Source organism: Gymnogyps californianus, chromosome Z (assembly GCF_018139145.2).
Source record: "Gymnogyps californianus isolate 813 chromosome Z, ASM1813914v2, whole genome shotgun sequence".
Lineage (NCBI taxonomy): Eukaryota > Metazoa > Chordata > Aves > Accipitriformes > Cathartidae > Gymnogyps > Gymnogyps californianus.
Window position 1 is genome coordinate 16,393,918 of NC_059500.1, and position 12,876 is coordinate 16,406,793.

Sequence of the window (12,876 nt, forward strand, 5' to 3'; positions counted from 1 at the left end):
AGTACTACTGGCAGAATAAGGATGATTATGTTTTAATCTGTATAAACAAAGTGATCAGCCTAAACATTATTAGACTTGAAAAAATGAAAAAAAAAAGACCATTGTCAGCAATACAGCTGCTCTCCACCCATAAATCAACTCTAGTATAACAGGAAGCAGTTTATATGGGGCTTGCTCCTGCAGGGTACTTAGTCATTTAGATACACTGTACTTAAAACATACTCTCTTACAAGAAAAAGCATTTCAGTTACACACACAAAAATTGTCAGTAAGTCAAAACTTGAACAGCACTGCGAAGAACAAACCTAGGTATACATGTTCAGTTGGCAATGAAATATTGCCAGCAGCCCCCCAAAAGCACAATGAAGCTGCATAAACCATTCCAAACACTTAAAATTGGGTAGAATACCCAAATAAGGCTTCCAGATATAGTACACCTGTAAGTACTACTACTAAATTTACCTCTTAAAATGTACAACTGTATTTTTGAAATAATTGGTGTAGTTGGTGATCTTTAAATGTAGCTTTTTTTTCCCCCCGTTTGCTTGAATTTTTCTCAACAGATAATCAAGGAAGGGAGGACTGTCTGGAGTACACAGACTTTGGAAAAAATTTACTTCCTTATGATTCTTAGCAAATAAAAAATGTTAGCATCTATCCTTGTTTTAGAACAACCTCCTCTCTTTTCCCACTGTGTTGCATATGATCTCTTTTCTGTAGAGCCTCATTATTACTGCATATATTTTCCTGCCTGGCTCCTACTACGCTTTCTTGTACCTCTCCATCTCATTTCAGATTCTTCTTAAAACTTAGAACAGCCTGTGCTCTTATCCATGTTCCTCCCCCACACTTCAGAAGAGATCTTTTCTCGTCAGAAGACTCCTCCCAAGGAGCTATATTTTAGTTCATTCGAGGCCATTCTTCAAAGCCTGGTATTTCTTCTATGTCTGTCAGAGCTGAATTTCTTGTAATCTCATTCCTGTTTCCTATCACTTCTTCTTGTATGAATCTCACTTTTTGCCATAAGAACTGAGATTATCACCTCATTCCACAGAAATTTAATTTAACATTAACATGTTGTTATATGGTTTAGCCCCACTTGTCCCCTTTTTTCTCCCCCAAAACTAAGAACACAATTAAAAACAAATGTTACTCACCTGTCAATGAACTGGTCAATCATGACAAGATCACCAGGTTGTATTTCCTCTCGTAATGAACCACAGGCAGTAGTCACTAATACATGAGAACAATTTTCTTCTTTTAATGCCCAAATATTGGCACGGTAATTGACATTCGACGGCATAATTGTATGATGCCTTCCATGTCTGCAAAGATACGTGTTGCAAGAGAGTAAATTAAATCAGATTGAAATTGCCTTCCCTCTCCCAGATAAAAAGAATTCCAGGAAATGTAATTTCCCTAACAACACTGGAAGTGGAACTGATCATTTCAGCTACTTCCAGTGTGGCTTGTTTTCCTAACTGTATTAAGGTTCTCTCAGTATTTGATTTATGAAGTAGTGGTGTAGTTTTCTTTTTAAATGCAAAATTTTTAAGTTCAAGACTGTAATGAAAAGAATCTTGAAAATACAATCCAAATATACTTTAACAGCTTCAAGAGTACAAAAAGCATTTTTATCTGAATTTTGTAAGTCAGTTCCATAGATTCTGAAAACCTAGGTGTAGCAAATTAAATCTTCCATACACTACAACAAATGTGTAAGATTTATATACACGTCTACAAATTTTCTGCTCAGAAGTGCTGTTTGTATTCTCCCACCCAGAAAAGAGCAGCACATCATAGGAAATTAAAAATAGAAAGAACACAGAGTTTTAATCTGTCACCTTCCCAAAGAAAACAGTAGAACCATCACATTTTTCTCTTTGGTCTTAAAATGATCTGACAGCTTTCATAAATTAGAAGAACGACTTCACACTGTTGCAGTACATTTTTTCACCAAGACAGGAAATACTTAGTCTTATAAGCATGAGCTTTCGTGTTATCTGTGTCATTGCCACAGGGGTACATCACTCACATAATGATTAAACACACCTGAAAATTAATTTCAACCATGTAAGAGGAAAGGAGGAACTTAATTTCCCAACTGATTCTTTCACAGAGACCAAAAGGTCTTAAGAACTTGATCAGTTGTGAACTGGGAGTTGCACACACCATGACCAAGCACTGTCAGGCAGGATTCCCATGTTGTCATTAGTATTTCTGATAAGCTACTAGGCATGTAGATTTATTGTTTAATGTTGCAGTTGTTGTCATAATCCTCTTCTAGAATACACATGCCTTTTTTTTTTTTTAAATCAGGCATTCACAAGCAGCTCTGTTATTTTTCCCAAAACACAAAATTAAGTTGCACGTACCTTAGCCCCAAAAGTAAACTCATGAGGGTCATATGTGAATGGTCATAAATCCCAGTGAGGATGTAAACCACAGCTGAGTTGTTCAGCCATCTGTAGCCCAAGGTCTACTTTGACACAGCACTGCTATGAGGTCTTGGCTTAGCATTTCATTTGAGAAAATGAGAAAAATGTTGTCCAGGTGTAATAAAATATATGAGCAAAGTCCATGCAAGATAAGAAAAGTAAAACCACAGACAGAAGTGTAGTTGCAGAGATGGTAACAGTCAGCAGCTTAACGGAAAAAAACTGGCATGAAAAGAATCGGGGCCCTGAGTAAACCACTGGGTCGTAATTGCCCCGGCTGGCCTCACCCTGGGCCTCCAGCCAAACACCCAGTGCCCGTGAGCCTAGGTGCTCCCGCCTCCAAGCTCAGATCCCAGCCTTCACTCCTGGCCTGAGCTATGTCACAGGTGTGCCTGTCCCCAGCCCTGTCTCCTGGATGGCCTTCAGACTTATGCTGTAGTTTGTCTCCAGACCTGTTTTCTGGATTGACTTTGGACACAGGCTGTAGCCTTGTCTCCAACTCTGTCTCTGGCCCCATCTCCTACTGCTCCTGCCTGGACTCCCTGGATGGATCCTGGACTTGATTCATCACCTCGACTTGTCTGGGACTGCTGATGGATCCTGTTATCAGCACCTGGCTCTGTCCATGCTGTCCAGATGCTGAGAACTGTGTTAGTATTCTTACGTTTAATCTAGTAGCACATTGCTCCTAGATAGCCACGGTTACATAGCGTGAAATTTCTGTGCACTCATCTGCAGATTCTGCTTCCAGAGTCTCTTCTGAGTATGGTAAGAGATGCCTGAATAAAAATGACCCAGGGAGGGAGAACTACAGGGGATGCAGCCTCCTAAGCAATAAAGGTAACAGCCAGAGGGCTCAATAATCAAAGGGAATGATTTGGAAGAGTCTACAGTGGTACCAGAGATACAGTTCATCTGGAAACAGGCAATTTCCCAGTTTCACAAAGGAAATTTGCAAACAAAGGGAGCAGTCGGATTACTGAGGTTATCAGGCACCACCTACCTACCACCAGAGCAGGCAGCCTTGCAGGTTGCCACTTACTAGGGTGGCCCCCCACCCTGCATTTCTCTTTCCTATCCTAGATGGTATTTTTAATACTCTTAGTCCCTGCAACATCAAATTTGTTCCGGAAAAAACCCAGACTTCTGCTGGACTTTGCTAGCAGCCTCACAGAGCAAGATGAAGTCAAAGTAAAAATTTGTTTCACCTAACATAAAAAGAAAAAACTTTTGAGAAAACTTTAAGACACGTAATATAAAACCCCTTAAAATGCTCATTTACCTTGCCAACAGCACACAGTCCACATTTTTTATCTTTCCCAATATCAAAGCATCCGATGGCTGCAAAACAAGCAAATAAGAATGAGTTACAGCCTGACAATCACCTTAGAAACCTTAACTGCTACTTAAAAATAAGCAGGATAGTTATGAAAGGAAATACTGGTTACCACTGTAGTCTCACATTTTCTTCAGCTCAGCTCTGTAATTTGATACGGCAGATTAGTAAAACAGTCCAGAACAGGAAGATCAAACTTGACACCAGAAGGATTATCACAATTTTTCTGTGTTCATACTAACATTAATATTGCAACTCCCTACTTTAGGGTTTGAAACAGTAATACTTTCAAATACTTTGAAACAATATTTCAAACAGTGCTACACAAACATGAAAAAAGCAGCATGGACATACTGCCTTTAAATTGCTTAGCACGTCTCACTCTCCCCTGTAAACTTTGGTTGCTTTTTGCTAAACAGGTGCCATTCCCTACTAAAAGCCCCCCCCCAAATGTGATCCCATTAAATCACATTTAATCTGTCCATTTCCATAACACTCTCCATCTCTTCTCTCCTCCCTTTCTACCATGGCCCCCTAGCTCACACCAGTGGTGTGAGGAGGAGTTCTAGACTCCTCCAACCCACCCTTCACTCCCCCCAGCTTCCTGATAAACGCCCTCTTCCCTGCTGCTGGGAGTCCTGCTTTTGGGAAGTGAACTGTGATATGACAGAGAACGTCCGGTACACTAGTGACAGAAGCAGTGTTGTATTTGGTCAGCCCAGGGACCAGGAGACAGCATGCACTCTCACAGCTACACGAGAACATGCATTCCTCCTGACTAACCAACGAGCCAGGAAGCTAGAGCATTTTGTTTTTAGCTGCCCCCCTGGGACACATGTCCTGCCTTGGAGATGGTCACACTGCCCACGTGGGGCAGCCCCCAAGTCATCAACTGCTACTACAACAAATTGCTCTGTGGGCTGTGTTCTGCTCCTGGGCTATATGCATGAGGGATCTGAAATACATTTTTTAACAAAAAGGGAAGGTAGAAGCACTGTGTAAGGCCTCTGTTTAATTAGATGCTGTACTGCATTTGTGCTGAACAGCAGTGCAGTTGGCTGTGCTGCTTCTCCTGCCCAATTCAGAACTGCATGCATTTCAGTCTTTTTATTGCAGTGTAGAAATGTCGTGGTTTAACCCCAGCCGGCAACTAAGCACCACGCAGCCGCTTGCTCACTGCCCCCCGGTGGGATGGGGGAGAGAACTGGAAGAGTAAAAGTGAGAAAACTCGTGGGTTGAGATAAAGACAGTTTAACAGGGAAAGCAAAAGCCACACACGCAAGCAAAGCAAAACAAGGAATTCAATCACTACTTCCCATCGGGAGGCAGGTGTCCAGCCATCTCCAGGAAAGCAGGGATCCATCATGCCTAACAGTTACTTGGGAAGACAAACACCATCACTCCGAATGTCTGTCTGTCCGTCCCCCCCCCCCTTCTTCTTCCCCCAGCTTTATATGCTGAGCATGACATCATATGGTCTGGAATACCCCTTTGGTCAGTTGGGGTCAGCTGTCCCAGCTGTGTCCCCTCCCAACTTCTTGTGCACCCCCAGCCTCCTCGCTGGTGGGGTCATGCGAGAAGCACAAAAGGCCGTGACTCTGTGTAAGCACTGCTCAGCAATAACAAAAACATCCCTGTATTATCAACACTGTTTCCAGCACAAATCCAAAACGTAGCCCATACTAGCTACTATGAAGAAAATTAACTCTATCCCAGCCAAAACCAACACAAGAAGAAACTGTAAATAAGCTGGAAGCCACTCTGTGGCAATGTCTTCTTCTATGCCCTCGGATTTAAACCTGAAATAGCTATTAACAAAATTATGATTTATTTACTGATCACAAGTTTGCAAATGTCTGGAAGGACTCACACATTTGCATTTAGAAATGTTCTGTTGCCTGCTGTTGGCATAATTTTATTTGTATTCTAATGCCAGCTGCAAGATTTCAATTCGCATTTGGTTTTACAGCTCTTAATTCTATTACACACTTGAAAATTTGCAGAGATCTAGAATAAAGTAATACGTGAGTCACACATAGCTGCATTTTAGAGATATGAATTTCTAATAAAAACACCACTTTCTACTCCCTATTGCACAGCTCTTTTTGGTCATTTTAAATGTGAAATCTCTTCAAAGCACCATAATTTACTCAATGACCTAGGTTCAAATTCTGCCAGACACAGATTTACCACTTTTTTTTAATAAAAGGGATGTTCCAGAAAATTTATTTTTAGAACTGTAGTGTATTCCTACTTCTTTTTAAAAGTCTCCATTTAATATTAACCTATTGACATTTAAACATTTAATCTATTTACCTTACTTAACGTACACTCTTCTGAACCAGACATGGCTTTAAGAGTGAAATTTCACACAGGGCGAAAGCCTTGCTGTCTAGTTGCCAAGGCATTTTGATGTTCTGTAACAACAGAAGTTCACAATAATTAGCATTTGGGGTTTTGTTTTTTGGGTTTGTTTTGTTTAGAGAACACACATTTGCTGTGTGAAGTAATAAGCATGCAACTTAGCTCACAGCAGGAAATAAAAATACTCTCAAAAACTAAAGAGGACTTCAGCCAAAATTCCTTGCCTCCTATCAAAATGAAAAGTAAAGATCAGTAAGTTGAAGACTGGACCCTTTGCTTTACAACTGACAGATTCAAGTTTATTGCAAGCGATAGATTCAAATTTATCAATCTCCAAAAGATTTGAGGTAGAAAGGTGCAATTTAACTGCTATTTGATATTCATCCCCACCACAGAACTCCACTGAATTCTGGTATACACTGCTGATGCAGCAAGAATGCAACAGCTTTGAAACCCAACAGGCTTCAAAATCTAGTTACAGCAGCCAGGGTTTCCTTCCCTATCTGCTGCCATCCTAGTCACTTCAAAAGGCTTCAGGGTGGCTGTGTAACAGGACTGGTTGCCATCTCTACCCAGATTTCCACAGAACACATTCAGGGCATCTTCCAGGTAACTGCCTGATTACCGTTCTTGCACACGATTGCTAGAAACATGGCAGAGAAAAAGAAAGATTTGGAACAAAGAATGCGCTGCTAAATGATGAACTGACAGTTTAAGAAAAGAATTTGCAGATACTGCATCATGGGTCATTAGAAGAGAGGAAATAAGGATAAATCAGTGTGTGTAAAGTTACAAGGAAGTGAAAGATACAGAAATTTCAAACTATGTGTTAACGACGTAACAGAGCTAGCGTATGCTTCTGCGCCGCTCTCTTTCTCCCACAAGTTCTTTCCAGTGCTGAATCTTTCTACTATTATCTCAGTTGTAGTCAGGAGCTTTGAATGCTGATAAAATAATAAAAACTTCCAATGGAACAATCTTAATTTAAAGCTCTAATACAGTATTTCTAAAGCAGGATTTAATAAAAGGCCCAATAAAAAGTTCTCAAACATTAATAATTCATATACGTATTTAACTACTTCCCCTTTCCACAAAATCCAAGTCAGATACATATTACTCAGTGTTGCAAAACAGAAAAGGAAGCAAAGAACCCTGGGCAGCTAACCCTAAATTATGACAGTAACAAACAATTGAAATAAATCCCCTTTGTCTGCAACACAAATATGCATAAAGTATTGTTCATGTGGCGTTTACAAAATCAATTTTTTCCTTGGTCTCACCTCAGAAGCAAGCTGGAACAGAAAATAGAATGAACAAGCAAAATAAAAATCTAAGGAAAACTTGAGATGTAAAAGTATCTCATAGGTTCCCCAAGCCTTCATTTAACCTGTGATCTAGTTTAGGAACCAAACGATGTGCATCGTTTTGGGTAGACAGAAGAGGAGCTTAAGTGTTACGTCACATGGTCTGATTTTCCTGATGCAAGCATACAAAGCTCATTTGCAAGGTGGAACCCCCCCCGCTTTGTTTGCCAGATATACCTATGACCAGAAAAAGAGCGGGGCACCTAAAATAATTTTCTAGAATGGGAAGATATTTTGCTGATTTGGGGAAAGGTGGTTCAGAACCAAGTTCTGTCACCCAGAACATAAAACAATTTAACTGAAAGTCTATTCTGAACAAAGTTTTATTAGTAGCTTCAAAATTCAATGATGAAGATAAATGCTGTTGCAAGCAATTTTCTTATCCTATAAGAGAACAATATTTTCCACATCTGGAGATGGAATGCCAAAAGGTTTTAGGGTATTTTCCACAGAATACCAAATTTTTGATGCAATGAAAATGGTGGAAGCAGACAAGGGAGAAAAGAAGGCTGGAATCTTAACAGCTGTAAGCATATTTATTTTTCAAAAAACTCATGTACTGCATTTTCACCAGTATTACTAATGCAACTTCAAAGATCATGGGAGGATCAATGCCAATATAGAGAATTGTAAAAATTCTCATACTAGTTTCCTTTAAACTTTTCCATATTTCACCCGAAAAAAATATTCTCACATTCCCTAATGATGTAAGTTTTGTTACTAAATGATTCTTATGATTTGAGAAGGCCAAAGAAGAAGACAATTCAAGGACTCTATATGAACAAAATGTAAGCTATTATTCTGCTTCTAGAAGTAAAGAAACAGCATTAAAGAAATGTCTGTTTTGCTGTTGCCAAACGTCAAACGTGCCACGGAACATCACTACCAGAAAGGTTTTCAGCTAGAAGTCTTTTGGCTATATCCTTGCCAAGAAACTTAAGAATTAAAAACCAAAATTTAAGGAAAGTAGAATTGTACACTTTGCATTTTTACACGACAGAATGAAATGGACACACATTTTTTTAACTATGCCTTACATTTTCCTTGTGGCATTCAGACATTCATTTTCATTCTTCCTAGTTTTGCTTGAACTAAATAGGCTTGATGTTGCATCTCTAATTGTCTCAGCAACTGAAAGACCACAAAGTTCTGAACAGTTTATTTAGATTAAACACTTTACCTCTTAAAATTTCAGGCAGATTCTGTCTCCATTGATGTCACAGCTCTATGAAAAAGCATCTTTATGGCAGAAAAATCCCAATTTGGTTTTGTTTCAGTAACAATCAAGAACAAGACACACCTTTAGAAAAAAATACTAACATAAACCACAAACTTCTAAACTTTTCCAAGCACACTTAAAAAAAAGTTCTCATTTGCCCTTTCGCATTCAGCAATAGCTGTTTCTCTCACCTCTGTTGTTCTAAAATGAGAGAGGCAGGCTGTGCAACACCTCCTTCCTGAACGCTAAAAAGTCTCAGCAGCAAAATAAGCAAACATTGATCCACCTAATGATACCAACTAAATTTGTGAGGTTTGTTTCTGCTTCAATTGAAGTCCATCAACTTGACCCACCCAATGCGCTTTATGCTACTGTAACTTGTGGACTAAGTCCTGCACATCTTGCACTAAGGCTGAGGCACCAGTTGCTCCATGACGATGAAAACTGCATTCAAACACTGAAGTTAATGCGATTCTATGCAGGAGTGAATCTACATGAAACAACAATCAGACCGACGGCCTGAGTTCTTAGGAGTTCAGATCTACAGGCAGAGAGAAGAGAGACAGGCCAGCAGGGGTAAGGACAAAAGCTCGCTGTTTGGCTGTGCTCCCCTTCATGGATACAGAAGCCCCACGAAGTTGCAGTTTTCCATCCAGGTCAGCTTAACAGTCCCAGTTCAGCTCACCACAGTATCTAGAATCCATGCTTGGGTTCCTACCATGACATCTCAGTTATACTCACCCCCCCTACACAGAGACAGAATATTCACAAGCTTTTTCTTTAAGTTGAGCCTGTACTAAATGCATAATACACAAGCTCAGACACAGCCAGTCCATTGATCAAGGTTTCTCACAAACCACAACAGGCAACCAAGATTTATTTTCCCCATTCATGTTGCACTCTGTGAAGAACACAGAAAAAAGACAGCAGCTAAGCTGCTTCCTAAATGAAATTAAAAAAGCCTTCTGTACTGATCAAAGGTGTAGGACTGAGGAAGCTTTTTCCACTCCCTTGCGCAGGAGCCATCCTGCAGGTACTCCCACCCGTCTCAGTAATACTAAACCCTGCTGTAGGACGCCTACCGCACTGCAGAATTTGGGCCACTCAAATCTTGTTGCATCCCAGCACTGTGACAGAACAGCCTTCCAAATGCTGTGATGCCACTGTGCCCTTAACTCTGATCTGAACAGATCCCTGCGAGGCAGGAGAAGAGTGTTTCATCCTTCCTGGATACGAAGGCTTCAGTTAGTATCTGCTACAAGCATAGTGCTATTTTTGCTTTGTGAGCAGTCTCCAGACACAGCCATGCTGTGACCATCCACAACTCTCAAAAAATAGGGAATGCAATGGCAACTGGTTTAGTTTAGCCAGTGGATTCTACTTCAGACCAACGCTGGCTACCATTTGGAGAGCAGGGTACAGAAAACAGAGGAGGCAAGTTCCCTTCAATCTCTTGCAGTTTGTTAACAGATTTTGAATGATGGTGGAAGAGTCAAATGTATTTTTCTGATTATGTTTTCTCCTCCCTTAATCTTTACCTCCTTCCCCTTCTGGAATGGCGTGCATACAAACTCCGCTTGCTCTTTACACTCTCACTTCTCCCTTAAACTATTTTGAATGGAGGCATGGATTCAGATTTTCAATCATATACCACAGCGCTGAGCTTTCTGGCAAGCTTCCACCCATAAAATGGCTCTTGCTACCACATGTCAGATGTTTCATTGTATGTATACTAGCTTACACCGGTAGATTTCATAAGATATAATTCCGATGGCAATTATAAAGCACCCAGACTCCCCTGGTCTTATGACATTACAGAATATCTGAGATCCAGTTCTTCCATGAGCTTCCTGTGTCAACTAGAACCTCTCTCCCCCTTTATTTCCTGCCTATAAAACTCTCTCTCATCCTTTGTCTTGCCTGTTCCTACTATAAATGCTTTGGGGCAGGAATTGTCCTTCACAACATACTCGGCACTGTGTATAGAGCAACAACCCTAGCCTCCACTCCCTTTTGCTGAGGAAAAGGGCTGAAGCAATGTGAAGGAGAGTTGGTCAAGAATACCTGTGCCACAAAAGCAGTTTCAGAGCTTAATTTTCAAGTCAGTTTCAAATTATGTGGTTATAAGCATGACTGTAAGGAGAGCATTGGTATGTAAAGCATAATTCAGTGGTGCCCTGGTTTTGGCTGAGATAGAGTTAATTTTCTTCTTAGTAGCTGGTACAGTGCTGTGTTTTGGATTTAGTGTGAGAATGATGTTGAGAACACTCCGATGTTTTAGTTGTTGCTAAGTAGCGCTTCTCTTAAGCCAAGGCCTTTTCAGTTTCCCATGCTCTGCCAGCAAGCAGGTGTGCAAGAAGCTGGGAGGGAGCAGAGCCGGGACAGCTGACCCGAACTAGCCAAAGGGATATTCCATACCATGGAACGTCATGCCCAGTATATAAACGGGGGGGAGTTGGCCAGGAGGGGCAGATCATGGCTCTGGCATCGGTCAGCGGGTGGTGAGCAATTGCATTGTGCATCACTTGTCTTTTCTTGGGTTTTATTTCTCTTTTTTTTTTGTTATATTCCTTTTCATTACAATTATTATTATAATCTTCTTCTTAGTTAGTAGTATATTTTATTTTACTTTAGTTATTAAACTGTTCTTATCTCAATCCACGCATTTTACCTTGTTTTTTCCCTCCTCCCCACCCCACTGGGAGGGGGGAGGGGGAAGCGGCTGCATGGTGCTGAGTTGCTGGCTGGGGTTAAACTGCAACAAGTGGTTACAGGGAAAATGGTGGCCCATATAACCCAAAGGACAGTTTTCTGCAATTCAGAAAGGTTCCTGGGGCGATCTGACATACACTACATGTCACACAACAGCACAAATTTGAAAGAGAGGGTTTATCCCTCTTGACTGCAAATTCAGGACTGAGTTTGTAAATTCATCCAACCTACAAATGAGAAGAGGTATAGTCTCCTTTGCACATCATCTTTGTAACACCTTGTTTCTACAAACTAAGAATCACACAATACATAGCAACTAAAAGGAAACAGTCTTGTGACAGCACCTCCTTCATGCATTCATTTAAGAGTCTGAAAATTCCTAAAGCATACAAACGTCTTTAAAAACAGCAAAAAGTCTCAGTAATAAAAAAATAGGTTATACAGACCTTGCCATAAGGCGTATCAACGTATTTTTCTGTTCTTCCTTCTAAGATATCTGGATCATCCAGGCCAGTTCCACCAATAATTCCGATCTTACACATAAAAGTACATGTTAGTCTTCTTGAGATTACACTCCATTTAACAGCATGTCTGAAAAAATAACTAGGCAGCTACAAAACTTATTTTCTGCTTGAGATGGGGCTAGACTACAGATCAACAAAACATAATATGCCCAGCACAGTTTTCCAAAAGAAAATTTCAAATGACTGATTTTAAACAACTGCATTTAACTTACCAATTTCTTACACTACGATTCTCCTCTTTAAAGATACCAAATTTAAAAAGCTTTGGAAAACGCACAAATATGTGTCGATTCATCATTTATTCCCAACACAAAAATGAAGGGCGTTATTTCGGAATGCCTCTAATGATTGAGAAATACCTGTATAAAGCGTATTATAACACAGGCTTCTTGTTTACATGGGGAAAAACAGTCCTATATATAACCGCGATACTGAATATCAGGCATTACTATATAGCATTATACATACAAAATAATGAAAACCTTTTTTCAAAAAATTACAAGGTTTTTGTGTTGACTTGCCAAGATCTAAGAACTTTCTGTAACTAGTCTCTGTACAGCTTCTGAAAAGGGGGACAGCTCAACAGCATCTTCACAAGTGAAATAAAAAGAATCTGCTGACAATTTCACCGCGCTGTGAGCACTGCTGTGTTTCTTCACATATTTAGAATTAGGTCATCTGGTACCTAAGAAAGTGTAAGTGTTCATTCAAAATTTGCCTGCAGCTGGGTCACTAATTGTCTCCCGTGTAGATGCACTGGTGTCAGGTTTTATTCAACTCACAACCTTTCCCTAAGTAGAAACTTAACAGACTCTTGCTCCTCCTACTTTTTTTATGAAGTCAAGTACTTTTTTCCAAAGTTTTTATGAAATTGACTAACAGTTTCAAAGCGTAATGGAAAGGGAAAAGAGAGGGTAAA

The 12,876-nt window shown here is 40.1% G+C and overlaps 1 protein-coding gene across 2 annotated transcripts in view; it reads right to left on the reverse strand.

The window, feature by feature from the left end:
- Positions 1 to 12,008, reverse strand: part of MTAP (methylthioadenosine phosphorylase) — a 30,725-nt gene extending 18,717 nt beyond the window's left edge. The window contains exons 1-3 of one of the 2 annotated variants that reach the window (XM_050912897.1): positions 11,880 to 12,008; positions 3,721 to 3,779; positions 1,158 to 1,325 (exon numbers count right to left, since the gene is read on the reverse strand). In XM_050912897.1, coding sequence (XP_050768854.1) covers positions 1,158 to 1,325; positions 3,721 to 3,779; positions 11,880 to 11,975 — 323 coding nt within the window. In that variant the 5' untranslated portion in view covers positions 11,976 to 12,008. The remainder of the gene's footprint in view (positions 1 to 1,157; positions 1,326 to 3,720; positions 3,780 to 11,879) is intronic. The other variant, XM_050912899.1, reaches the window with a different exon arrangement.
- Positions 12,009 to 12,876: the final 868 nt, after the last annotated feature.